Raw genomic sequence first — 27,743 nt, forward strand, 5'->3', positions numbered from 1 at the left:
TAAAGGTAATAATAATGGATGGTTTTCAAGTTTAGTGGAGGCAGGCACAGCGTCGCGGTTGAGACTTCTATGTTTCGACATGGAGCTATAGCATAAAGCGAGCTACCGTTCTCACAACTTATCTCATACTCGAAATCCCTCTTCTCCCCCTTCTTCTTCTTCTTCTTCTTCTCTCCTCTCCCTAGGCACGACAGGCAGACCAGCATGAGCATTATGAATAAATAGATAATTAGCCTCATTCTTTCGTTTTATCTGTCAGAAAATGCCTGTCCTTTCCCCCGACCGCTTCGTACCCTTCCACGTAGTAGCAGCTGATCGCTTCCGAGCCAACAAGCAGCCCCACGAGCTGACGCCCTCGGAACGCCTGTTACGTACCGAGAACGGCGGTGTTGACGCCTTCTGCTCCACAGCGAGGCGGCCAGTGCCCACCGCATCCCGTCGTCTCTCCCGCTCAGATTGTGTAGAGCGTCGCCATGGCACAGTCTTGGGGCTGGACCCGCTCGATCGCCAGGTCAGTCACGGCGCGGTGTGGTCAGTTGGCGGCACCGCTCCTAATGGCGTCGCTGTCGACGGAGGTCGTGGCCGGCTCGTGAGCTCAGGCACCAATGCTCGTCTATATACCACCTCATTCTCCAATCTGAGACCCAAGTCCGAGGAAGAGCAGGAGAGGCATGAGGGTCGACTCGCGGTAGCGCTCGATATTGACCGTGTTAGACGTATCCTCGACTTTGACGGCTTTTCAACTTTTCCGCGCTACAAGAAGAAGAAGAACAGGACGTCCTTACAGCCCGCTCAAACCGTCTGGACGGGATCGGAATGGGCTAACGATGCGCATTCGATACCTAGTTAGTTCAGTCCATCTATTCGAGAGAAAAAGGGTATGTCATATGAAAAGTCTAACATTGAACAGAAGTCTCGAAGCCAGAGCGTGTCTTACCCAATGCTCCTTTCAAGTAAGCTTCTCCCCACCCATTCAACATCATCAAAAACGACACCATCGATCAGCAATAAATGTATGAATGCTCACCACGCTTAGAGTTTTAGATGCCCCCGGTCTGCGTGATGACTTTTACTGCTCCATCATGGATTATTCCAAGTCTTGCAACACTCTGGCTGTTGGCCTAGGCAACCTCCTGTATGGTTGGTCCGAAGCATCTGGCGTCTCCCTTCTCAATGCCGGCGTCAAAGACGGCTCTTGGCTTAGCTCGATAGCATTCTCCTCTGATAAAGGCGGCAAGTCGATACTCGCCTTCGGTCGATCGAATGGCTGTCTCTCGCTGATGTCTCTATACGACAGCTTGCTTCCCCGCTTCGAGGCACAGCAGCCAGCACCCGTGGCTTGTCTCTGCTGGCGCCCCACTACAACCATGAGGCCGTCAGTCAGCGCTTGTAAACAGAATTGTATGGTAGCTACAGAAGATCTCCTTGTAGGTGACGAGATGGGCGACGTTTACTATTACTCTGTCGAGTGGCCCGAGGCATAGGAAGTGACTCGGGATAACTGGCCGGGCGCAATGACACTCATGGTCCGCATCAAAGTCCACTCACAACAGGTATGCGGCCTCGCCTGGTCACCTACGGGCGCTGACTTTGCCACGGGAGGGAACGACAACCTGTGCTGCTTCTTCCAGGCGGACAAGATTCTGGAGGCAGAGCCTGAAAAAGCCAGTACGCTGCCGTTAGCGTCGACCCAGGACCCAATTCCCACTACCAAGACCGGAACCTCTCAAACCGCGTCACCCTCTTCATCAGGTCCCAGCAGTGCCGGCGTGTCTCCCTGCACCAGCGGAGGACCAGACTATTATACCATGCGGCGAGATCTCGTCCGCCATCTTCCCGCCGGGTCAGAGAAGCACCGTTGGCGACACGCGGCAGCAGTCAAGGCGATCGCCTTCTGCCCCTGGCGGGAGGGCCTCATCGCGACGGGCGGGGGTTCCAACGACAAGTGCATCCACTTCTACCACACGACGTCGGGCGCGGCGCTGGCGACCATCTCGGTGGCGGCGCAAGTGACGTCGCTCATCTGGAGCAAGACGCGGCGCGAGATCGCGGCGACGTTCGGGTACGCGCAGCCCGACCACCCGTACCGCATCGCCGTCTTCAGCTGGCCCGACTGCCGGCAGGTCGCGGCGGTCCCCTGGGAAGGCGAGCACCGCGCGCTCTACGCCGTCGCGTACCCCGGCGGGCCCTCGGACACGTACCGGACCAAAGCGCGGCTCCGAAGCCGCACGGCCGAGGAGGGGTGCGTGGTGGTGGCGAGCAGCGACGAGAGCGTGAAGTTCCACGAGGTCTGGCTCGCGGGGAGGAAGGCGACGGCGCTTGGGAGCGGCGTCTTGGCTGGGAGTGATATCCTGGAGATGGAAGAGGGTATTGATAAGGAGGGTGATGTCATTCGTTGATTTGATGGACTCTTGCTTGCTTGCTTGCGGTGCGGTGCGGTACGTACGATTACGGGTGCGGGTGCGGGTTTTGGATGGTGGTGACTGTGTATAGACTGCTGGGCCGACTAGGCATGGTTTGGTTGGTAGTACTACTGGTTGGTGTCTCGTGTGAAGATTGTTATCCATATCATGTAGTTGTTTGTCATGATATCCGTGCTTGCCAACATATTGTGTCCAGTTGTGACGCTGCGTCGTTGGAGCGTCCGCTTCGGGATCTGTGGTAGAATGGCACTTTCATAATGGGTATCGTACCCATTTCCTACAGGATTTGAGCCGTGAGTCTGGAATACACAGTAACTTTATTGTGTACTTGAGACTGCATCGTATAGCTGTTGTACGCATGAATGATGTTTAAACAAGCCCGGGATTAATTAAGCCTTCAATTATCGCTATTATTACCTAATGACCAACTCCATTACATCGCAGGCATTTTCTCTTCTAAGCTGATGATGTCTTTAGCTCTTAGGTCCCTTGAGCTGTGAAACGATGGATATCTTTTAATGTGGCTCTCATTATGGACGGTATCTATTAACATACTGTAGATAGTGTAAGCCTCGATCAGCGTCAACGGTTACCGGTATCTCCAATTCACCGTTGAGGCTCTCTCCGTCTCCCTCGGTGTACTCGGTACATCTAAGTCCTCACTTACTTACTTACTAAGTATACGCGCGCACTAGGTTAGAGGGGCGGGGGCGGGGGTCACATTATCTCCAGTGGAGAGTAGGTAGATGTAATTCATTGATCGACACCTGGCTGGATCACGTTACTTCAGCCCAGCAAGTCAAAAGTCAGTTCTGGTCAGTCATACCTAGACTAGACTCACAGTCACCGGGACAAGCTTCGCCGCTTCTCCCTTCTCTTCCCTTCCCTTCTTCTCCACTACTTCCATCTAGTACAGCCACTCGAAGCCCCCCCTCGGCCCCTAAGTAAGTAAAGCAGGGCGCACATGTACACGGGAGGTACCTACTTTAGTGCAGCTCTTAGCGTTGGCTCTTGCTGTATTAATAGTGCTTCTGTTGTCTGTAAGGGACCATATGGGTTCCATGACTTACCGCCCATTACCAATCTTGTACTATGTACATAAGTAGCTAGCTACCTATGTAGGTATCTCACTCAGTTTCCGGATGCTCCATCTGCCTGATCTAACCTAAAGCCTGCCTATTTAACAAGTAGGTACCTACCCTGGTATATATCACCCGACCTCGACTTGTCCCGCCATTCCAGCCGCTCACCATTTCTACCATTTTACTACTACTACTTACTACCACCAACCATCACCAACGACGATACAGCTTCTTCTTCTTCTTCCTCCCGTGAAGCCCGCGCGTCCGCTACTATCTGCTATCGCCGCCCCGAATCGCCTCTCGTCTACAGTCATCCGGCCATCCAGTCATCCAGTGGCGCCGCTGCTTAACTGACCAGGTCATAGTAGAGTATAGTCGACCCAGAATAGGTAAGCCAATGAGTCCAATGAGTCCAACTTGTCATTCGTCCTGTCACTCGTTCGTCCCGTCATTCGTCATCGTCACCTGGCCCGCCCCTCTCTCCATGCCATGCCATGCCACTTCTGCTGCCTGCCATTCACCTCCCGACCACCTCCCGACACTACCTACCTCCATCAATCTATCTATCTATCTTTATCCATCTGGCTCTTGATCTGGATATCGTCCTCGCCTCATATTACCACCATCGCTGCTGCTATCTTTGGTGTAAGGCCCACGTGTCTAGCTAGACAATACAGTCCACCTAAGCACAGCCTTCCGAGGCACAGAGAGGGGTAAAGAAAGACAAACATCCCAGCCAGAACCAGAGAGGAACAGGTAGACAAACCACACAGCCCTATTACATACCATCAGGTACAGAACACCTACATTAGTCACATACATACATCCATCCATCCATCCATCCATCCATCCATCCCATTCATTGCACAATACGCCTCACCAATACAAAACCAAACCCAAATCCAATACGTGACACCACTATAGTCCATCAATCGGATCACATCTGTCTAGGCAGGTAGCCCCAGCAGGCAACACTCTATCTCACCTCACACATTGTTCATTGTCTCCAGCTTTCCCTCCCTTTCTCTTTTCCAACCTTATTTTCGCCGCTGTCGTGTCTATTGCCATCGCTGGAGTAAGACAAGTACAACCAACATTCTTTCCCCTTCCTTCCTCATTCTTTGTTCACCTTTGGTCACTATCGTGAGCCTCCCAACTATCCATCATCAATCTCCCTCGAGTTACACCGCCTTGTCATTGTCTTTCAACTACCAGCGCGACTACTCTCTGCCTCGCATCTTACCTTCCATCCAATCCCGCCACACCCGACCTCAATCTTTGACCTCTTTCGCCTCCAAGATTGTTAAATTTCGACGACTAACATCAAGACCTCAGTACTTCCATCATCGCCGCAGACGGACTATCGGCTTTCACATCCACCGCCAAAATGCGAAGCAAGTTTAAGGACGAGCACCCCTTCGAGAAGCGCAAGGCCGAGGCCGAGCGCATTCGTCAGAAATACTCTGACCGTATTCCCGTATGTCGCCTCTTCTTCCCTTCCTATGTTCCAACATCGCAAACTCTTTTTTCTGCCGTCCTTTGCGCCGCTTTGTGTGAATGTACTCTTGCTAATCACGGATCCTTCCTCTTCAGGTCATCTGCGAGAAGGTCGAAAAGTCCGACATCGCTACTATTGATAAGAAGAAGTACCTCGTCCCCGCAGATCTCACCGTAGGCCAGTTCGTCTACGTGATCCGAAAGCGTATCAAGTTGTCTCCCGAGAAAGCCATCTTCATCTTCGTCGACGAGGTCCTTCCCCCAACGGCTGCCCTCATGAGCAGCATCTACGAAGAGCACAAAGATGAAGACGGGTATGTGTTCCCCCATATCTATGTATCTCTCCGTCCGCTATGCATATGTCGCTAACCCTCTCTATTCAGATTTCTCTACATCACGTACTCGGGCGAGAACACTTTCGGCGAGGCCGCTTAGAGCTGTCATTTAGTTGCTTTCAGGGGGTTTCTAGGCGTTGATGGGTTCGACTTGACGGCTGTGTGATTCTACGCGATGGCGATAATCCGCTATGGTTTACGACAAGGAAGATGGGGGTCCCCTAGGTTCTGACTGATCGCTGGGGAAATTCCGGCTTGCTAGATTAGTCTATGCAGGGCGGAGCATCCTTCATACTTTTCTCGTCCATGTTCTTCAGTTCAGTTTCATCCTCAACGAATATGACCAGACAGTGGCTTCTTTGTAGCCCACCAGAGCGCGTGTTCTTTTTTTATTTTATGGATTATCTATTCGTGTTGCTCTACATGGACGAGTCCCTAACTAAGCTTCGTGGTGGTCAAAATTATGCAGCCTACCCTACGGCTCGCTCTTGGAAGTGCTAGAAGAAAGTGCTATATAATGTTACTGTGCTCGGCGTCATGGTTAATATTGTAGGTATGTGTTCTATTTGTATACGCTACCATAGTGCATGTTTGAGACTAAGCTCCTTATATATTCTTACATGCGACCTACTATGGTGGGTGCGCGGTAACGGTGAATTATGGACTTATTGCGTCTATGTAAGAAGGGACAGGTGGTTTTGAAGGTATGTATACCTAAGTAGATGAGTAGTTAACTTTGGTGTGAGTTTGTGTATACATACAGTGAGTGGATTTGAGAGTTTCATTGAGGTGGTGGGTGGTAGAGTATTTCTTTTCCTTTCTTTTCTGTTTCATCTTTTTCCCGTTACTTGTTATTTTATTTCCGTCTTACTTTTCTTTCCTTGTTTTTAGGGTTCGGAGAGACGTATATTGGTTAATTAGTGGGTGGATAAGTGTGAGTAAGTGTGAGTGTGAAGAAGTATGAGGGGGAGAGGGGGGAGGGGGGAGGGGAAGGTGGGTGAATTAGTTATTGATGGTGGGAGGGTGCGTGAGAGATGGGGTGGGTTTCATGTGGTGTCTGATTATTAATTACGGAGCTAGGAGTGAAATATGTCTGATAAAAGTGTAGTTCGACTGGTAATGTTGAACTGAGTTGAAGTTTGCTGAATAACTGAATCTGGTGAGAGATCTTTCATTCCGCTAATCCCTACTAGTATTGGGCTATCTGGTAACCATCGAGGGATGTGTGTATTCTAGTTAGATAATGGCATCGTTACCAGCTACTTAGCAGGGATGAGGAGTAGCAACTTCGGGATATGATTCCATGAACGGCCGAGGACCATGGCTTTTATATCACGCCGTACGGAGGAGAAGAAGCACCATCATCAATACGAGCGTTGGAGTCCTCTCTCCGGGAGTTGAAATAGTGCTGACTTCCTAACTTCAATACCGGGACCAAAAGAAATTGGATGAGAAGCAGAATAAGGGAATATCTACACAGATTTATCTGATTATAACCTCTGATAATACATCAGCTAATTAGGTTATTGCCACGTTACCGTTCGCTTGCCTTGATTCTCTTCCAGCCTACTTTTTTTTAAAAAAAAAAAAAAAAATTTCATCATCACGCTAGTTCACCACATGTGCCTTTAGAAACAACGCCACGATAGACCATGCAAAAATTGAGTCTGCATGGAATATATTGATATGGTTGCTTGTGCACTATTAGCACCAGTTCCCTCACGTGTACTGGCATAAAGTTACGCTACAGCGATAACAGCCACGTCTCTGCTTGCACGAGGGAAGACGAACTTCGATCATCCCATCATAAGATTGCCTGCCACAAGCAAAGGCTCAAAATAAGTACCACAGCACGATTAGCGTGACTACAACTTCACATCCGACTTTGAGAAGGCAGGAAATCATTCAGCCGATCTTCTTCCTGCTTGCATTCAACCATGGCAGGAATGGTTACTTATCAACAGCTCAAATATGATCCAAGTTCACAGGCTCTCTTCAACAACAGAATCACGACTATGGAAGGCCTACTAAGTATCCTTAAGGACCACTCATTTATCGCGTTGGATACAGAGCACGTACCTGTAGATAGCCAAAGAAATCGCATACTTCACCAAGTTGGCCTCGCATATATCCCGGCCATAACGCCTCACACCCCCATTGCTGTCCCTAGCCAGCCACAACGACCACGCCTTAAAGACTTCTACGACAGAAACCAGCTTCAAAGCCTGACCCTCAACATTTTCCTAACCAAGCAAATACGAGAGGACCTACTCTGCTACAGGGGCAGTATTCCGAACCGCCGCCCGTCCCGTTTTGGTCGTGAATGCCAGATTTTTCTCGATAACCTCGGCTCAGCTATTGTCGAATTCATACGGTCTTGCCATCACAATCATACGAAATTAGTACTTATTGGATTCGAGATGTCAGCCGAGTGGAACTATTTATCGAGGAACTTCTCCGAGGTTGTTCCTTACTTTACATCATGGATAGACCTCCGCGACATTGCAAAAGATGTAGCTATAACTGGAGATGCACCTGGACAGTCCATACCTGGACGGATATCCCTGCTCCAGATGTTCGGATACTATTGGAAAGATATCAAAGGCTCTAATCAATACGGTTCTGCTGATAATGCTGGGGACGATGCTGTATCAACTCTGGCTATGGCAGAGGCCCTTTTCTACCCAGAAAATCAGGAAAAGCTGCGGTTCCATCAAGAATGTGGGCAGATCGCTCGCGAAAAAAATGTTTTTATAAATGAGGATAATGTCGCTTTCGGCGCAACGATTCAGACTGAGAATGGGATACTTCCTAACGTTATTAATTCAGGTTTAAGGTAAGTCATTCTCAGAGCCATCCTCTTTCTATCCCGGCGCGATTTGACACGTAAGACTCTCACTTTGGGATGAAGAGAGAAGCTGGTTTCTTTCAATTCTTTTCAAGTTGGGCTTAATATAGTAAAAGCTGACTTCGAATGGTATAGGCTCGCTCAGTACTTTTTCGGCTTCAGACCTATTTCCATAGCACTTAGGTCTCCGGACGTTGCCGTTGTTACATTCAAGAGCAAATTCCACCTGAATCGATTCATTAAAATGAATCATCGACGAGTACTGTCAAACGGCGATACACTATTAATTATTCCGATTGGAGTTTCCGATATTGACAAGGCTAAGAGGGAAGAGAAGCAACAATTGAGAAAATTCAAGAAGGTAGAAATGTTAGAGCAAGACTTCGAGGGCCTCGGAGATATTTTTTCTTGAATGAAAAGTGTTACAGAATCAATATTACCTGTCTGGATGAGCCATCCATAGGCGCGGGGTGAACAAAGGGCCAGTGAGCTTTGGTACAGAACGGAGCAGCTCAGAAGACTGTTTACAGGAGCCAGTCAATGGCTACAACTCAGGCATGGGGATATCTGCAGTCGGGCCCAGGCCCCTAACACCTACCAGCCAAGGCTCATCATGGCTGAGCCCAATGTACCATCCCGGTATATCCCAGCTGGAAAACTTGGTACTTGTTCTCATTCCTGGATTCTCGCACCCGCCATACTATATACTAAGGCAGCTAGCTACTTTTATAATATTTTGAAGTTTTTAAAACATTCATTTAGCTTATATATCACGAATAAATGTATCTTTATTAAAGCAAGCTCTGAATTGCTTGATAGATCACTTCGGAGGGGAAGACAGGTCATTAATGGTAAAGGTCGTAGATGAGGACAATTACAGAAGGTTTCACTACAGGGATACAACACTGTCACCTTTCTTCACATACATGCCTCCATCGAAGTGCCTGGGCACATATGTAGAATTTTGGGAGCTATAAAATCTGCCATCAGCCCAACCGTTCCAGCTTCCTTTGATCGTAATGAGTGAGCGGGCCAAGTAACCCACAGCGTGCTATATGCTGCAGCTCATTCAAGCAACGAAACTCAGTTCAGTTCCCTCTAACTTCCTGAGGGATATTTGAATGACTCTATGATGCCTAACACGTGGTTCCTACTGCCGGACTTTACCTTCACCGTTGATGGCCCCCTCCGCCTTGGTATGGTGATTCCCCACTGGTCCAAACCGACAACCGTCCTTGCGACTGTTGGCTGCGGCACTGCAAGCGATATTGAACTACCACCTCAGATAACTATTGTAGAACCGAATCACGCTCATAGCCGCTCACAATCACGGTCTGGTGGCCTCAGCATGTGGGCTACCTTCGAGGGTCTCGCGTCTACCTCAGCAGGCAGCGATTCTGGCAAGAATAACAACATCAATTATAGCGAAGCAAATCACGATATCATCAGTTTCAGAGACCCACTGACACCCGAAATGGTGGCCGCCATTGCCAATCTCCCCGCTGTTCGAGCCCAGATTGACTCGGGCATGTTTGGCAAGCGACCGGTCTACATCGTCTCGGGACTACGGATTGCCACATCCTCGTTTACAGTGACGAAAGAAAGGGGCTCCAACTTTTCCATGGAGGCCGAGGCGTCTGGCCCACCCGCGGGAACGCTGCCTGTTGAGATTGGTGGGAAATTGAGGCATGAGAGACAGAAAACCGTCACGGACACATATGACACGGCCCCGGGAATCGTATTCGCGTACCGGCTCCATGCCATTCGCACCCGTAGGGCAGGGTTGGAGACGGAATTGTTTAGCCATAAGAGCGCGTTCTTGACCGGTGCGGGGGGCGAAACGCAGGAGCCGCTGATTCTTGTTGAAGCTACGCAAGACGAAATCGACGAGGACATAGAGGAAGAAGTTGAATATGAGAGCGTAGATGTTGGAGAGAGTGAAATGTGCATTTATCTCCGACAAGCAAAGAAGCGGCTCGATTGATGCGGAGATCTCTAGTCATTAATTTTGTCGACTGCAGCGCAGACAGTGGTGAGCAACTCCAAATCCTTTTTTCTCTCTCCCCAAAACCCTATTGGATTGATGAAGTAATGTTTATATCCCTTGAGAACTGACATAGAGTACAGCATCTGCTGCATCCCACTCCTCGTGTGAAGTTTAGCGCACACGGTTTCAAATGGCGTGTAGTTGAGCAATGAAGGCAGTGCTGCAACATATGACAACATCATGGCAGCAATCCCAGCTGCGATAGCGGTTGCAATTGAGCTCCCCGCGCTCAAATCCGCATCTGGGAAATGCGTTCGGATTTCATCCGTGATGGAGGGAGGAATTTCAGCGCCATAAGTACCGAGAAGCTTGGGCCCATCATCTGATTGGGATGGGTTCGAGTCCAAAAAGGCTCCCTCTGAATTCGTCGCATATATGGATATCACGTCCCCATGACTGGCTGGGAAGTTCTCTTTTCTTATCCCTTGGTTCCCGGCGGCTGCGAAGAACAAAACGGAACCATCGCGTTCTTTTGTGACCTTATCGATGGCATCTGAAATATTCCTACACTTCTGCTTGCGTTCATTGGACATTCCAAAAGACATAGAAATGATATCAGCTTTCCACTCCGGGCCCAGTCCAGCATGTATGATTGCCTAGTCTATAGTTAGTACGTTTCCGATGGAAAGAAACATGTCACATACCTTGACAATGTCCTGCTCATGACTCTCCAGGTCTTCAGTGTTTTCTGCGACGCGAATGATGTAGATATCCGCTATTGGCGCGACATGCATGAGCAGTCGTGCCATGAATGTCCCATGGCCAAAAGTGTCGGTTGCACTGTGCGATCCTGCCGTAGTGAGATCTTTCCAGCCCCTGATCCGGGTCGACCTACGGTCGTCTTTGAAAAACTCTAGCTCTTTGTAACATCCAGTGTCCAATATGGCGACTCGGATTGGTTTTATGGTCTTCGCCACTCGTCGGCAGCGCGTTATGTGTCCGGCTATAACTTGGAGATGATGGAGGAACCCTTCCCTGTTCCCTGAGTGGCCGGAGAGAAACGAAGAGTGTGTGTGGTGGATTTCATCCCAGGAACGTTGTAACATCTCATCGTTGGCCGATATTGATTTACTACGTACCTCATTTGGAATTCTGATCAATCGTGGTTCGTCTGAGTCTTGGTATCCCACCATGGCTAGCCTAAACAAGGGTGCAACAACCTTTCGGTAAAGCGCATCTCTCCTCTCTGAGAGGTGCGGCTTTTTAACGGAATGGCTTTGATGCTGTGTCCTCTGGCGGTTTGTTGTCTCCCTGAAGTTTACGGATTCCAAACAATTCTCAACGGCTTCATCAAAGCAGGCTTTCGACCGAAAGCCATCCCACTTTGTCTTTTTCAGTTCCCTTAGCTTTAATTCTGCTTTTATATGGACACGGTTTATATGTTCCACCGAGAATGATTCTGAGGAACTTCCCATTTCTATAGCCTGACCTAACCCAATTTCTAGAAGAATTATCCCCAGGCATAGTATTCGTGGATACCGGTGGGTGTAATACCCCTCGTCGTAGGACTCTGCGGGTGATTTCTTGCCCTCGTCGCCGAAGGGGAAGGAAACGAAAACTCTCAGAAGAACGTCTCCAGGAGGCGAGATATCCTGATCCAAGCGGAAAAGTAAGATGTCTTCACTTGTCCATCTGACATTCATTAATTCCGAGTTGTAAAACTGCCAGAATGCCCGAGCGACAGTATAAGACAACTTGATCTTCTGCTCGACTGTGAGGTCGCCCATCTTCAACAGTTCATGAAGTGGTAATCCATGTCCTGATATGATATACTGGAGCTTTTCAGGGTCTCGCAGTTGGTAGAGATGGCAGTGTTCATCTAGCTCTATATAGACTTGTCAGTAACCTGAATAAAGCGAATTTGATCAGCTGTGAGGCTTCTAGTCAACCCATTAGATGATGCCTCGCACTGCTTTTCGACTAAGCTCTCGAGCCACGGAGTTCGCCCTATCATACAAGGTACCGTTTTACCTTCTTAGCTCCGCCCATCTCAGACACTTAGTAAGAAATTGTGGTTCTTAAACCATCTGACAAGCGAGAAAGTCTAGGTGATTCTGGCATCTAAACACTACGCTGCGCTCACCCTCAAAACCTCTCTGTGCATTGAAAATGAATGTTCACAGTGCTAGAGCCGGTGGCAACTTTGCTCCTTGTCACATGCAACGGCCTCCCAGCATCCGATAAGGGAGGATCAGAGCTTGACCGGAGTGTCTTTAACACTACCAATGTAGGGGAATAAGGTGAATCTATACTTGCCAATGCTGAGTCTAGCATAAGTTGGATTATCGAGGTATTTGCAAGCATCCCCATTTGCGATCAAAGTAAACATGGAAGGATCGAATTTCTCTTTACACTGCTGCGATTCAGGGGCATCTTTCGATCTGGCGTTCATTCTGTGTCCGATTAGCCTAATCGAATTGCTTTGTTGCGGTAATACAAGACTCTGAGAAAATCAACGATCGTGTCGCAGGTGGGAGATATGGATATTTAACAAGGCCGACTATGCCACTGTAGCTGTGAGTGGCTTTTAACAGCCGTAAGGGAAAGGCAGGTGTGGGCACTTATAGACTAAGCGCGCAAGAGAAGTATACTTGCATCGGAACTCTAAAGGCAAATTCCTGCCAGTGTGTCATTCTCGAAGTTGCGGTTACGACCTTGAAAAGTACTCTTTTGTCTTCTGTACAGAATCCAGATTCAAGACACAGCTTAGTAGTATGCCAATTGGGGCTTGCCGTGGCCTGGAGCCCTGAACCTACATGGCCTTCTCGCATGCAAGTCGCATGACTCTGAACTCCGTCGATGAGCAACTTGTTAACTTGATCAGGATATACATCTCTAGGGGGAGGCGACGAATGAGTAGCGGTGCCGGTAAGATTCCACTGTGATTCCACGCTGTTCTTGCTGAGTAGATCCGAAAGGTAGGTAAAGCGTGATGCAAAGGGTTGGATGACATTGGGTCGTTCTTTGCAAAATTTGGTAACCGATTGTCGCACCCGACGTTTAGACTCCTCGTTTTGAAATAGACGAATGAGTGTACGCCGTAACTCCTGAGGGCCCTTCTCTATATGGGGCTGATCTCGGGAAGTCTTGGATGGTGGCCACTGCTGGGTTGATTAATTACTTAAGTTGCTGTAATAGCTCAGGCGCTGTTTCGTACCTCGGCTATCTGTAATAAATCGTGAAGAGCTTTTGTAGAAACAGTTTGAGCTTCAGGGGGGATTTTAGAAAGCTCTTGCTCAGATATATTTTCTGCGATGAACTTGAGTTGGATCGCGACGTTCGCGGCTGGTCCGCTTTGGTTTGCGATGGCGAGCGGGAAGAGAATTTTGGAAGATTCAAGAGCTATTGAAGCAACGAGTTGTAATGCGATGAGATTATCTTGTGTATGCGCCATGATGACACAAGCAAGGAGGCCAAACAAGGGACAAATGTCTCTGGCGATGATGTGAGATAGGTCTATCCTACATATTGATAGATAGGTTCGTGGGCCGGGTTGGCTTGGTAAGTCTACCTACCTAGACCATCAAGATTTACTCCAGAGGCCATGTCTAAGCGAAGTAACAGATCTACTTACCTACGCTTGAGTGTGCGCCACTATCAGCCCGAAGTCATATCATCACGAAGAGGGCTATTTATTTCCTCAATCGTTCCCATATTATTAATTAGAAACCCCTATTCGATGATAAACCTCAATGACCATGCTTAGAGAAAATAAATATTGGAGATTAATTGCTACTTTTAGCGTAGGTAGCTGTAAGTGTTGATAAGGCGATGACTGGATGGTAGCATTAAGTTTTAAGTCTCTACGAGGTAGTGCTATATATATTTGTAGACACCTTGCCGTCGTAGTGAATTTCTATGGCCTATGTAGGTAGCCTGTTGGTTTGGGTTGAGTTGCAGCAATGTGCGGGGTTGAGAGCTGACGGCTCGAGGATTCAAGACGCAGCCCTCTTCTTACGATCAACTTCCGACATTTTGACTGCGTGAAGCGACCTCTACTAAGCTATTACTTGTTGGGACTCCACTTCCGTCACCAACCACCCCTTGGGCTCCCCCGCAAGGGAGCGTTGGGGGTCTTTGAGTTGCGAATCACCAGTCGATTTGCAAAAGTCCAGGGCTACTTCTAAAATGGGTGCAATCCTTACCAAAATAGAAGTAATTCCTGTTTTATATATAAATTAAGTACCTAAGTTTTTGCAAATCGACTGGTCCTTTGCAATTTAAAGACCCCAACCCTCCCTTGAGGGGGAGTCCCAACGAGTATGTATTTGTATGCTCCTGGTGTTCCTCTATGTTCGATCTCTCTTCGAGTAAGCACGACGGCAATTATAATGGATCGCACTTTTGCAGAGAGTTCGCTTGCTGATATGACGAGGTTGTGCTTGGAAGGGGCCAGGGAGGTCATCCAGCGGCTGGAAGGCAAAGACAAAATATACATGCAAACACGACTAGCTGATCTGAGGCTCTGGGCCGACAGCGTTGGGGCCACCGCTCAAGCGAAGGCGTCATTGGATCAGCGATTCCAGCACCGGTCCGATGATGTTTATCTCATCCGAGGCCTTCTTTACATGCTGCAGGGATTGCTCGGCAAATTTTCCATTGCTGCAGATAACAAATCCGATATTATGGATATAATGTCTAATGTCAATTCGACAATAGACAGCCTGGCCATCCTTGGAGTTCAAATTCGACGAAGTGGGCGCCACTCTCGACTTCGAAAGGCGGATACTTCTTTTGATAAGAATCGGGAGAAGTATCACAAGTTCAGAGCACATCTTGCATGCATTATCACTTCGAGGCCAACTGAGGACGGTAGGCCCGTAGATGAGGGGGAGAAACTACACAGCGTCGATTATTTCGTCAACCTCAAGCTCACGTCAATTCAAGAACGTCTCATAGAGGCCAACCTCCGAAGACGTCATCGATTTCTGGAAGCTCAGAGGCACTCTTACGGTCTGAAGGAAGCTTCGGTCAAGGCGAATCAAGGCGAATCTCCACATAATATCACGGAGATGCCATCGACATATACCGAGGAGGGAGCTGTAACTCAAGTCGAAACTCTACAAAATATCAACGAGACGCTATCAACACATACCGAGAAGGGAGCTGTGACAAGGCATGAGATACAGACGTCGCTGTCTAATCCTAGACACAACGCTCCTATGACAATTGTGACGTCGGCTTCGGGCCTTGATTCTGCATGGGGCGGACTGCGAAATAACCGTCGGCCCGAATCAACGGCAACCCGAATCACAACTATTACAGCCACTGCAAGATATCCTAAGGCACATGCTTCTTCAGAACAGAAGTTGATCAAATGCCCCTGTTGCTGTCAAGCCATTCCAGCGAGTGAAGCAGAAGCTAGTCAGTGGAAGTAAGTTGTTCTCTCCATGTTTAACCAGGGATGCTAACAGGACAAGAAAGCACCTAGCGAACGATATAAGTCCGTATACATGTATCCTCGAGAATTGCCCCACGCCGTATAATCTCTTTGCGACACATAACGAATGGAAGGACCATGTCATGAATGACCATCCATCTCAGTGGCAGTGTCCCTGTTGTGAGGCTGATGCTCCCGTATTCCAATCGCTCTCCGGAGTGATGAACCATATCATGTCCAGCCACCCAGATGCTCTCTCTGACAGTCTCGAAGACTTGCTATCAGACGCAGAAACCAAGGTGATGGGAATCGCTCAATGTCCATTGTGCGACGACGAGGGACCTCAAGATTCACCAGAACTAGTCGAGCACGTCTTGCAGCATGTTCATGACTTTTCTCTCCGCTCTCTCCCTTGGCCGACAGATCCACCTGTGAGCCCAAGCAAACCTGTTGCCACTTTTGATCCAGATTATGCAACTAGGCTCTACAAGGACAATCGCAGCGATGGATATTCTTTCTCAATTGCGGAATGGGCAGAAAGTGTGGCTCCCAAAAAGGGGGATTCCGGGGAAATAAGCGTTGTTGATTCTCAAGGCAACGAGCTATTTCTTGACATGAGTAAATACCCTGGAAACAAGATACACACGGGTCAACCGCCGCTCCAACTCTGTGATTGGGATCAGATCCGACCAAGTATTAGCGGAGCAGAATTAGCGTCAATAACCCAATCTAACATAGACTACTTCGCTGGAAATTTATACTTCATAGAAGAATCTACTGATAGTTGGTCTTCTTCACGTCAACCGTCCAGCCAGACACGAGATACAAGCGTGATAAAGAAGTGGACTTGTACGATTTGTCTCTTGCAGAGCGGTCAAGGCGACGATGAGTATTTCCGACATTTGGAGGATGACCATCATGAAATTTTAGAGGAAGATAGGTATAATCCTGACACGAACATAGAAGAGTTGAAGGACTATATGCTACATACGGCCTACAAGAATGGAATGTAAGTCACGAGGACTGATTTCGCTGATAGTCAGATACTAAAGTTCACCAGGGATGCGATGTCAATTGCCAATTCTTCGTCCATATCATCTAATTTTGAGCCTATCTCTCCAGTGGTCGAGGGGAAATCTGAAGACCGGCCCGCAACTTTTGACCCAAACAACCGTGTTAGTGATGTAGACCTTATTCACAATTTACCTTGTGAGAGCGTGGTCTGGTTTGTCCGATTTAGTCATGATGGAAAATACCTGGCGACTGGTTGTCATCACTCGGCACACGTCTACGATGTTTCCAGCGGCGTAGAGACCTGCGTTCTACAACCTAGTTATTACAACGCTGTTTACAGGCAGGAAAGCCTGTTTATTATGAGCCTTTGCTTTAGCCGTGACGATAAATATCTTGTGGGTGGTGGAAATCTCATTTGGGTTTGGGACATCGCTAAACGGACTATCCGCAATACATTTGCAGGGCACACGAAACCTATCTACTCGGTAGATTTTTCCCATGATGGCAGGACCATAGTGTCTGGCAGTCTAGACCATACCGTTCGCCTCTGGGATATTGAATCAAGCACCAACATCTTAACCCTTACTGCTAACAACGGCATTCTTTGTGTGGCTTTCTCGCCAGATTCCAAGTATGTAGCAGCTGGCGGCCTGGATAATGCTTTATATGTTTGCGATATTACCCATATTGGGTGCGAACTAAAGAGTCTAGCAAGTGCTGCCCAACATAAACACCACATCTATTCCATCGCTTTCTCTCCTAGCGGCAAGGAGCTTGTGAGTGGCAGTTCCGATCAGACGATTAAGATATGGAGATTTCCTTCACGTCTCCCGGCTGGCACTATAATAGGAGAGGAAAATTGTATCAAAACTCTGAAAGGCCACGAAGACGGTGTTAATAGTGTTGCATTTACTCCGCATGCCAATTGGGTAATATCTGGTTCTGATGATCGGAGCGTGCGGTTCTGGGATCCACGCACCGGTTGCACTGTTTTGACGCTTGAGGTACACACAAAATATGTGATGTCGGTTGCCGCCAGCCCAGCTGGTGGATTATTTGCTTCGAGTTCTAGCGACAATACAGCACGTATCTGGTCATACCGCGCCCGCGACCAATGAAAACGATAAACATACGGAACCCAATCGAGATCCAGTCTTCTTTTACGTTTAGGCGCTTTTCAACTGGGGCCTCATAGGCGGAAGGAGAAGAAGTATGCCTCGGAAAAGAGACAGAAGAAGTCGCATAACAATACTGTTGCTACGCGTGGAAGAGAGTCGAAATATTGGACGAGAGCACTAAGTGAAGTACGTCGGGACTGGCTTGGAGCGCTTTAATGGCTTTAAGGACGTAAAGAAAAGCAGAGTATTAGAGCTCGTAATATAGATAGACACTAAGAATAATAGCATACATGATGAAAATAGCTTAGATAGTTTATGCATCCGTTCTCATTCAACAATCGAAAGCATCCCAGTAGAATATGTGGAAATAATTACAGTCTTTTCTTTAATTTTAGTATAGCACCAAGTTCTGCTGGGCCAGTTAGACCCTAGACTACGGGCAGCTGTCCAAGACAATATATTATAATTCAAAGAATACAGTCTAGATGGCCCTGTTGACCAACAAATGCCCATATAGATTCTGCATGTATTTGTCCTTTTAACAAGACAATTACTGAACGAAACTTTATTACCTCTTCATAATACACATTCGCTCTCAACTGCTGAGAAGATTTAATGGGAAATTAGGAGCGAACACCCACCCACGGTGCCAAACCCCATACATGTCTAGATGCTAGTAGTTCTAGTGTGTTCGTCTATATACTCGTGTTAGGATCTGGTATGCTGGCTAATAACTTCTATTGTTATACAAGGGTCCCTCTAACATTTTTACGAGAAAAGCTGAAGCTATATACGGAAGGGCCCTCTTTGTTACAGCCTTGTAGGTGTCCTGTAGCCTCGTGACAAAACATGACACGATGTATCACATGCTTATTTCTCTAAAACAAAAAGGGATATTTTGCAAGCATTTAACCCTTGACTCTAGCATGATAGAGAGAGTGACAGAGAGAGGGGGAAAGGTCAAGTTCCATACTATATACTTAAACGCACCTATATCCAACTCCACAAAGGAAATCCCATATCACTTAAACAATCTAAAAGAATACTTCAACAACGCTCATCTTATATCTTTATTTTATACACTCCCTACCATAGCTCAACAAACAATTAGGTAAATAGTATGTAGCTGAATTACCCATATCTCAACATCAGCACAAACCTAAAATAAACTACCTTAACAACTTTTCTTATATTGATTGATTGATTAATCAAATAAAGCCACACCGGCCATGGCAAGAGAACTCTTTAATTCCATCCGCCCTCCCTCTACTCCTTGCACCGCTTTTGCATTTTGCGACAGCTTGAAAAAAATAAAAAATAAAATAAAAAAGACGACACAAAAAACGCCAGGCCAAAAGACGACCGACGACGCAGAACGGGGGAAGCAGCAGTAGAAACAAGAACGACAAAAACAAGGTATATCGTACATAGATGAATGCCAAAAGCTTCATACAGAGTTCCTCATCATCAGCATTAGTAGGTTTCCCCCCATAATAATAAAACCCCCCAGAGGTTCCCCCTTAAGCGGAATGAAGAAAGCCCGCTGATTATGCTAACTATTTTGTGCATCTGCTGTTGGTGAGAAGAACGCAGCCCGCATTCCACGTACACCGGCCGCTCTGGCTCGTCCCTCAAGTGTATATCCTACACCATCAGGCTTTCAGCTCTTTTCTTCCCCGGTGTTAAGAGCTAGGTAACCTGAAAATCGCAGATGGCTTTCGTTTCAAAAATCAATGATATCAATCCCGGATGCAAAACGCGCGGCAGCGACGTCAATAGGATAGTATGACATAAGCAAGCCAGAGAACCCGCCAACACCGTATGGAGAAATCAAAAGTAAAAAAATCATATCCAGTCTGACGCCGATATGCTGATGATAACGAGGTGAAAATAGAAACGGGCGTAGAATAATCTATGATGCGTTCGTTTTCTGGCGTTTATTATGCGCCATACGAGGCGTAGGCGGGTTCTTGGTTTTGCCTACGCCGTTGACTTGAGGAGCGCCTAGGCTAGCCGGCGTGGGAGCTCCGCTTTCCTCCTCTGCTTTTACTGTCGATGGCCTCCTTCGTTTGTTACTCGCCGGACTAGTATTGGCACTGGGCCCGCTGGAGCTTGTACCTTGCTGACTTTGCTGGAGTTGCATGCCAGGTGCTTGCATATGACCCTGAGCAGGACTTCCCATATGGGGGGAATTGGGTAACTGGAGATGTGATGCAGCCGGCGAAGCACCCAAAGGAAACTGACTGAAGCTCGGCGTTCGCTGACTTGGTGGGGCATTGCCTGCGGGATGCCCATTCATCATTGCTTGCTGTGGAGCGTTTGTACACTTGGTGCTCACAAATTGTTCAAGGGCTTGGTAGGGAGATAGTGTTAAATGTGTCTGGTAAAAGTCGAACAGCGGCTGGATTACGAGTTAGCAATTGATCGCCTGTTGATAATTAAAAGACCAGCGGGCAAGTTGCTCTGCTAAAGTCTTATGGCTAGACCTGTAATCTGTGCTGACTTACGCTCATCTGGCCCATGACTTCCACAATCTGCGAACAGAACGTTAGTACGGAAAGCTAAACGTTCCGCATGTGAGGGGCCCACGACTACTTACCTCGAGAAATTGGAAGACAGGTTCTGTGATGCCCATGTTTCCCTTGACAGCGGAATGGGGTATTACGAAATCGGGAGGCGGGTTCGGCGGCGACTTCATCTGTTTTGACTTGCCCTTTTTGTTCATCTCGGGTGAACCATTGGCATCTTGACCATTAACCTTTTTCCATTCTTTCGCCCAGAGATGTGTCGGTCTAGCGGCGTTGATGACCATCTTTCTCGATACATATTCCTCATGACCAGCTATGTTGAACTCTAACATATCCAGTTTCTGTTCACCATCAAATTGTGCTTTGAGCTGCCCAGTTGCAATAACCTAGTGAATTGAGGGTGTCAGTCGTCTGAGATCAAGAGTAGTGGGATGCTTGACCAAGCCTCTATGCACATACATGAGAATTTTCAAACCAGTATATCAAGCTGGCCCTAGGGTTCTCGAGGAAGTGACAACCGTTGGAGAGTTGCCTGTCCGATGTGCCCTTTTCGAATGTTAATTGTATTTGGCGGATACCACTTTGAAAATGCGTGTAAAAATATCTGGGGAGTGCTGATTGCACTATTTCATATTGCTTGTCAGGCCCGTGTTCTTCGTTCGAGGGATCAGACCCAGTAACCGGGAGAGATAGTCGGAAGACGCTGTTACGTGAGAAAAACCGATCTACAAACACCTGCCAATAATATACATCATCTTTACCCTTGGTACCCTATCAAACGAGTTAGAGGCAGAAGAACGTCTTCCAGATACATCGGTTAGACTAACCGGGAAATTACTCAAGTGCTCGCTAAACTGCATTAACTTGAGCAGGCATTGGCCCTTCATCATGCTCTCATTCTTATGCTGTTGGGCCTGTTGCATCTGGGAATAAGCAAGCTGCTGCTGCTGATGTGCTTGAAGTAGCTGTGCGGTGGGTTGCTGTTGTGGTTGATTTGCGGGCTGGTTCGGTTGTGCCTGTGGCTGAGGTTGAGGTTGTTGCGGTTGTTGAGGGGGGTTGACCTGAGGCGCAGTTGGACCTTGGGTCTGGGGTTGGTTTGGTTGAGTACTGGCAGGTGTAGCTGCTCTTTGGGGACCTTGCGCACCAGCAGGCGCTTGCTGAGGTTGGTGCTGGTTCTGTTGCGGCTGCCCCTGCTGTTGCGGCTGAGGTGGTTGCTGAGGTGGTTGCGGTTGCCCTTGAGGTTGTTGGGGTTGGGGTTGAGGCTGAGGCTGTGGTTGAGGTGGAGGTTGTTGGTTTTGAGCAACTGTGGCGGGCATCTGCTGTGCCATAGATTGCGCAAGCTGGTTTTGCTGCTGCTGCTGCTGCTGTTGCTGCTGCATTGTTTGGAGTTGATGTGCTGTCATATGGCCGGGATGGCCTGGCTGGCCTCCTTGATGCATAGCATTGTTCGCAGCCTGCTGGGCAGCTTGGTGCTGGTGTTGTTGCTGCTGCTGCTGCTGTTGCAGTGCTTGTTGAAGTGCGATCTATTAGGAAAAGGTGTTAGTCATCAGGGCAAGTGTGTGATGCCAATTCACAGACGGTTGGCCATAGAGCTTGGCTCACACTTACATGTTGTTGTTGCTGAGCTCCTGGATGGCCAGCTCCTTGTGGAATGTGCCCCTGTGCCAGATGACCCGGTATCCGCGGTTGCATGCCCTGGTTCCTCGCCATCAACTGCTGATATTGTGCCTGTGTCATGTTTCCCACGACGGGAGTGGGGACGCCGTTCATCTGCAGTTGCGCTTGCTGGAGCATGGCTGCCTGCTGCCTTTGCTGTTGGAGAAACCGCTGCTGCTGCATGGCAAGCATACTGGGGTTCATATTTGGGTTTGCTTGCATTTGCATTCCTATATTTGTGTAAGCAAGGGTACGATGGTCATTACTCGAATACTCACCATAGGTCTGTTGGAACATTTGAGGGTTGAGATGTTGAAGAGCGTGAGCATTAGGACCAGCGCCTTGAGGCATGCCTCCCATCATGGCAACGGGATTGACCTGGCCGCCAGGTCCGGAAGCAGCCATGTGAGCAGCCATCTGGGGTGGGATACCTGGCTGAGAGCCAGGTTGGCTGGGGTTATGAGCCATACCCGGAGCGGCCATAGGATGGCCGGGGTGAACACCAGGGTGCTGTTGCATTGCTGGGTGGAAACCCGGAGCCATACTCGCCATCATGTCTAATGTTGTCGACTACCCACAGCGTGGATATCGACGGGATATTTTCTGCGATATACCATGCGCGAATAGACCGAGGGTCGGAGACGTCAAGCGGCACGAGCTATTGGGTGGCAACAGTTACGTGCGCGTCGCAGCTTTGAGAGTTCAATGAATCACGGCAACAAGGAAAGGATCGCGCAATGCTGATCGCGACGGATCCCGACGGTGGGTAGCTAATACTATGGAACGCGCTAGGTCAGCGATGAGTTTGCTACCCGCGAAAGCGACGACACAGTAGAATAAGGCGGCAATGTGAGCTAGTGCGTCGACGGGGATCGCTAAATGGGAGAAGGATTCGCGATGCGGGATAAGCAAGCGCGCAAGTCTTGTGATAAGGGATGAGGGTACAGTTGACGGAGCGGTTCCACTCTGAGCGACAATACCCCGTGCGTTATGGGAGACATACAGGAGAGAAACCAAGTAGAGATAGAGACAAGTCGTCCTCGTTGTCGTCACGAGCTCCGAGCAATGCAGTAGCACATGGCCGAAGTAGGATTTAAGGAGATTGACAGTATAAAAGATGGACGATAATTGTGAGCGTGTACGCGACGCCGGGCAATGGAGCTGTCGTATTGCCAATTACCAGAGCCAGGAGTGCCGAAGCCAGCGATAGACAGACAGACACTTCAAATCGTGACTGTGGGTGTGGCCAAGTGGACAGTCGGTAGCTGTGGCCTACAATGACTGGCGGGCGAGGAATGCTGGAGCCAGTCTCGTGATGCGCTGTCGCGCTGTCGAGAAAAGGCGGGATCGGGTAGCGGCAGGAGCAAGAATCGAGTCGCACGTAAATTTTTCGATGACGCGGGTTGTTCTCTTAAGATTGGAAAAGTCGGGTGTTCTTCCGCGGCAAAGGAGTGGTGGTTATGCGATAACAGCAAGGACGGCGGGCTTCAGAGGGATTGTAGAGTTGAAGGTGTGTCGTCGGATTAAGCTGCAGGTGGATGGGATGATATGGCGGCAGGAGACACGCGCGGAAGTTGAACGAGTAGCGAGGGCGGCGGAGGCGGCGGCTTGCAGAGACGACCGGACTGTCGGTCGGGCGTGTCAAACCCTGGAATGGCGCTTGGGGGGGGAAATGGGATGGATGGATGGATAGATAGACGGGCGGATGGGTGGATGGATGGACAAATGTGGATATATGATGGGATAGGCAAAAGAGAGACAGGCGGGCTTGATTAATCAGACCAGACAAGCCTGGCAGGTAGAGGGAGAAAGAGAGAGACAGAGACAGAGACAGAGAACAGAGTCAGGGCCAGAGCCAGAGCGAGAGTCAGAGAGGCGGACAGGCTGTGTGAGTGGTGACTGAGCTGAGCTGAGCAGGGTCGGCAGATGGCAGATGGCAGATGGGTAGGTAGTGATGTAGTGGCAGCAGGCAGGCAGGTCACCGACTGACTGTAGGTATGTATGCTACCTACCTATGCTATGCTATGCTATGCTATGCTATGCTCTGCTAAGTCAGGTCAGGACGAGAGTGGCAGAGAGTGGCAGAGGAGCTGAGACGGGACAGGACAAGACGGGACCAGGCTAGAGAATAAAGTGACAGAAACGTGGGAGGGTGATGTGATGGGATGGGCTTGGATGGGAATAGGCGTCGACGGGGTGGGCCGGGGCTGGGCTGGCTTTAGGTTGGCTTGTACAGTGTGTTGAGACAGTGTGCGCTCGCTGGCCTTGGCCTTGGCTCTGGCTACTATGTATATATCCATTCAAGGTGACCCAACTTACCTAACCTATGTAGATAAACCTCCCTAACCTTATGCCCCGTGATGAATACTGGTACTACTATGTACGTGTAGCAAGCAAGGACAGAAGAGGAGCCTCTATATAGATACGGGCCCTTCGTGGGTATTTACAGTCATCATCAAAGGCTCCAACGTCGGCTTTCGCGCAGGTTACAAGTGGGCTCTAGGTATTACCCAACTACGTCTCGTGCTGCTCACCTGTATAAGGTTTGTCCGCAACACGTAACACGCTGGACAACCATTGGGCGACGAGTCGGTGTAGATTTGGTGACAACGCACGAGATGACCTTAGACTCTGGCACAAGAAAGTCATTCCCCAACAACCACAAGACCGCATATATGTGGAGAGTTACCACGTAGGAAATGAGTTGTTAGATCAGAGTTACCATCTGTCTCCCTGGGCGCTGGCTAGCTGAGAAAGGTTCAGCTAGTACGATGAATGATGGATAGATCAAGGCCTCGCCAGAAGCAACAGCAGAGCTTACGATGAACCTTCCGTGACTGCCTAAGTCCAACGGGAGAAATTCCTCATGTTTAAGTTGTGAGTCCTCTTTATGTTTGGTGAATAGTTAGTCCAACACCTTATATGAAGGTCCACATGAAAAAATAAAGACGGGACCAAGTTTAAGTGTAGAACCGAACATAGCCTGTTTTGTCTTGCTTTCTAATCATCTTCTCTCGTTGTCTACCTTCATTCTTTTGCTGTTGTTTCCAGATTGCAGGAATAGTAGAATCTAGTAGATGGTAGTCGCGTACTGACAGCACATGCGGGTGGTTTTCACCATGAGTCTGTCTATCTTCTCGTAACTCAAGTCTCCACATATATGTGCCCACTACCTATATGACCTCTAACTTGTAGGCCGGTATGTCGAACATATAATTCCAACGCAGCTCTTCTTACGGGTAGAACAGAAAGGCCTCCCTATTGTCAACTTGTTGGCTCCGTCTTTGGTGTGTGTGTAGCGCAAGTGTAATAACAGGTAACAAGTTAGGGGGCTGGCGAAGACGATTATCCCCCCCTCCCCCCTGTCACAAGCTCAGGGTGGGGCTCTGACGTGCATCAGCGCCTCGCACCCAATGAAAAGTCTTCAGTGGCCCGGATTTCGGATTATATATAGATCCTGATGCCATTTTTAGACACTTCAGACACCATATCGACTGACTGTGCCGGTCAAGCTTAGGTGCACTGTATGCGCTGTACCTACAGTCGTTACCTGTTACTTGTAAAATACAGTACCTATGTAAGTATATAAGTATGTAAGTATGTAAGTATGTAAGTATGTAAGTATACCTATATTGTATATGCACTTAGGTGGTATGAGGACAACAACAAGGCTACTGTGATGCAAAGATGAATCTAATAAATCATGCCTACGTAATAGGATCTATAGAATTTGGTGTGTGATATCTAGCTCTCTCCAAATGATTTGCCTAATAGTTATAGAACTTGGGCTAGACCGACTATGTAGATGTCACCAGTGCATTATTGCACATAAAAGTTCTACGCGCTGCGTTCCGCGTATCATGACTCTATCCGTACAAAGGGGCAGATGATCAATACGCAAATTCTTATCATTTCCAAGTCCATTGAAAGGTTCGCCAGCCACTTGTGCATCTCAATCGGATATCCGTGTACCGCCATCATGGAACCATGGGTCACTTGCGATATCCTTTACAGACGACCTTCGCGCCGGCTCCCATCTCAACAGAAGTCCCGCGAGCTCACTGATCCTATCTAAATCTTGTGCTGTAAGCTCACTGTGCCTCTGCGCCTCCCAATGATAATCGTAATCTAGTAATTCTCGAAGTGTACTAGGTATTGGCTCGATATTATCCTCATCACGCTGTACCTGTTGTAATGATTCCTGCATTAGCTGCCATTTCGCCTGCCATCGGTCCGGCAACTCGTCGGTAGAAACTCGGATCATTCGCGAGATCATATGAGGAGTCTTCGCCAGGGTACTGTCGAATGGGGGTTGGCCGGCGAATAATTCATAGAGCTACATACTCTTGTCAGCAAACGTGGGAACAAAAATGCGATGCTAGGTTTGTTCGGTAGGTCTCATACTAAACACCCCAGACTCCATAAATCAGCGCGACGGTCGATCGGATCGTTGAATAAAACTTCCGGGGCTCGAACTGCAAGCGGGGTGTGTAATGTAGAAGGGGCTTGGTGAGGAAGGAATGACTCCCCGAAACCGATCATTTTAACGACTGGAGCTCACAGGCTTTCACGGACATGTTTTGCTTCGAAGCGGGTAGACCAGACGAGATACGAAGGCACATGTGCCTCTGAAACAGACCCGTCGGTTCGCTTCACTTGTCCAAGCGCGGGCTGCTTGAGCGTGTTTATGAACTCCTGCTCGTTCAGCGAGTCGAGGTAGTGTAGTTTCAGAGCTATATATTCCTTGTATGAATATCTTGATACTTGGATTAGTTGTTCCGTAATGGCCTACTTTGTCAACATGATCAACTTACCTCCATGGCCGATATTTAGCTGCGCGAGAAAGTCTACACCTGTCATGACCTGATAGGAAATAGACCGAGCTGCTTCAGCTAGGAGTCTCTCATCGCAAAGGTAGGCATCTATCAAATCAGAAACACTAGCTCCCAAGAGTTCCAAAACAAGACATGGGTGTTTTCCATTGGGCCCCTCGAGGGAAAAGTTGTCGAGAAGTTGAACGATGTATTCTTGGCCTCGGTGTGTACAACGGGGAGAGGATGGAATCAGTTGCAGGATACTAGTCTCATGGTTGCTCATCGATTTCGCCATCAAGATCTTCACAGCAGCATATCGTTTTAGACTATTCAAATGATTAGGTCCGATTACAGTGGTTTGACGAGTGACCAGGATATCTGTTTACTCTCGGTCTCGAGCAGCCCATATGGTTGAGTAACCACCCCATCCGACTTTGTGGAGGATCTTGTATCTTCTATTTTTCAGCTGGTCACCAAGATGGACAGGATGGTAATCGCCGGGTCTGTATTGATGTAGAGGCTCAGCATCTACATCGCAGGTGTAAGGAAACGGCGCCATCTGGGAGTTATGTCGCTGCGACGCGAAGGGCACCGAGACTCGGGTTCCTGCAACAGAGACAGCCCTCGACGTCCTGTGAAAGATGATCATAGTATTTATACTACCTATGTGGAACTTCCAACTAGTAAAAACGATCTTCTCTGCCTGGAAGTAGCGATTGAAGATAAATATTAGAATATCAAAATCTATTGGCAGTGTAATGATAGATGCGCGCCGCTCCGTTGCCCTCGCTCCCTGAGTAATTTGTGGATTCCGCTGTACCTGCTTTGGTGGCACATTATGCGGCCAGGTTTCGAATGGCCCAACACCTACCCCTAACTCTTCGCTCATGACGCCCATGATACATATAAGAGGTAGATAGGTAGGAGTTGGGAAGGTATGGTAAAGATTATCTTACTACTGTATCGGATAGCCACTAATCATACTCTGTAGATACCACCAA

General features: G+C 48.4%; 8 protein-coding genes across 8 annotated transcripts; 5 read left to right on the forward strand and 3 right to left on the reverse strand.

The window, feature by feature from the left end:
• Positions 1-262: 262 nt before the first annotated feature.
• F5B22DRAFT_636677 (WD40-repeat-containing domain protein) lies at positions 263-2,399 on the forward strand (the record flags this gene model as incomplete). Its single annotated transcript, XM_047977320.1, has 4 exons — positions 263-845; positions 911-953; positions 1,037-1,427; positions 1,485-2,399. The coding sequence occupies 4 exons, from the start codon at positions 263-265 to the stop codon at positions 2,397-2,399; spliced, it is 1,932 nt and encodes a 643-aa protein (XP_047830428.1).
• Positions 2,400-4,414: 2,015 nt separating this feature from the next.
• Positions 4,415-5,660, forward strand: F5B22DRAFT_203201 (microtubule-associated protein). Its single transcript, XM_047969619.1, has 4 exons — positions 4,415-4,580; positions 4,841-4,982; positions 5,099-5,316; positions 5,386-5,660. The coding sequence occupies exons 2-4, from the start codon at positions 4,893-4,895 to the stop codon at positions 5,435-5,437; spliced, it is 360 nt and encodes a 119-aa protein (XP_047830429.1). The 5' UTR covers positions 4,415-4,580; positions 4,841-4,892; the 3' UTR covers positions 5,438-5,660.
• A 1,623-nt stretch (positions 5,661-7,283) lies between these two features.
• F5B22DRAFT_636679 (uncharacterized protein) lies at positions 7,284-8,597 on the forward strand (the record flags this gene model as incomplete). Its single annotated transcript, XM_047977321.1, has 2 exons — positions 7,284-8,173; positions 8,321-8,597. The coding sequence occupies 2 exons, from the start codon at positions 7,284-7,286 to the stop codon at positions 8,595-8,597; spliced, it is 1,167 nt and encodes a 388-aa protein (XP_047830430.1).
• Positions 8,598-9,184: 587 nt separating this feature from the next.
• Positions 9,185-10,499, forward strand: F5B22DRAFT_203259 (uncharacterized protein). The gene is made up of 2 exons (XM_047969620.1): positions 9,185-10,091; positions 10,158-10,499. Exons 1-2 carry the CDS (start codon positions 9,315-9,317, stop codon positions 10,167-10,169), a joined length of 789 nt encoding a protein of 262 aa, XP_047830431.1. The 5' UTR covers positions 9,185-9,314; the 3' UTR covers positions 10,170-10,499.
• On the reverse strand, positions 10,181-13,626 carry F5B22DRAFT_636681 (S8 family peptidase; the record flags this gene model as incomplete). Its single annotated transcript, XM_047977322.1, has 5 exons — positions 10,181-10,828; positions 10,877-11,943; positions 12,489-12,588; positions 12,824-13,333; positions 13,390-13,626. 5 exons carry the CDS (start codon positions 13,624-13,626, stop codon positions 10,181-10,183), a joined length of 2,562 nt encoding a protein of 853 aa, XP_047830432.1.
• A 578-nt stretch (positions 13,627-14,204) lies between these two features.
• F5B22DRAFT_608481 (uncharacterized protein) lies at positions 14,205-18,079 on the forward strand. The gene is made up of 3 exons (XM_047975075.1): positions 14,205-15,606; positions 15,653-16,621; positions 16,673-18,079. The coding sequence occupies exons 1-3, from the start codon at positions 14,495-14,497 to the stop codon at positions 17,742-17,744; spliced, it is 3,153 nt and encodes a 1,050-aa protein (XP_047830433.1). The 5' UTR covers positions 14,205-14,494; the 3' UTR covers positions 17,745-18,079.
• Positions 18,080-19,656: 1,577 nt separating this feature from the next.
• On the reverse strand, positions 19,657-22,480 carry F5B22DRAFT_647008 (LIM-domain binding protein-domain-containing protein; the record flags this gene model as incomplete). The annotated part of the gene is made up of 7 exons (XM_047978808.1): positions 19,657-20,145; positions 20,252-20,278; positions 20,344-20,658; positions 20,732-21,043; positions 21,100-21,795; positions 21,881-22,158; positions 22,207-22,480. The coding sequence occupies 7 exons, from the start codon at positions 22,478-22,480 to the stop codon at positions 19,657-19,659; spliced, it is 2,391 nt and encodes a 796-aa protein (XP_047830434.1).
• Positions 22,481-25,880: 3,400 nt separating this feature from the next.
• Positions 25,881-27,301, reverse strand: F5B22DRAFT_636683 (kinase-like domain-containing protein; the record flags this gene model as incomplete). The annotated part of the gene is made up of 5 exons (XM_047977323.1): positions 25,881-26,264; positions 26,333-26,452; positions 26,504-26,661; positions 26,743-27,068; positions 27,129-27,301. 5 exons carry the CDS (start codon positions 27,299-27,301, stop codon positions 25,881-25,883), a joined length of 1,161 nt encoding a protein of 386 aa, XP_047830435.1.
• Positions 27,302-27,743: the final 442 nt, after the last annotated feature.

This window comes from Xylaria bambusicola (assembly GCF_022495145.1).
Source record: "Xylaria bambusicola strain CBS 139988 unplaced genomic scaffold F5B22scaffold_23, whole genome shotgun sequence".
Lineage (NCBI taxonomy): Eukaryota > Fungi > Ascomycota > Sordariomycetes > Xylariales > Xylariaceae > Xylaria > Xylaria bambusicola.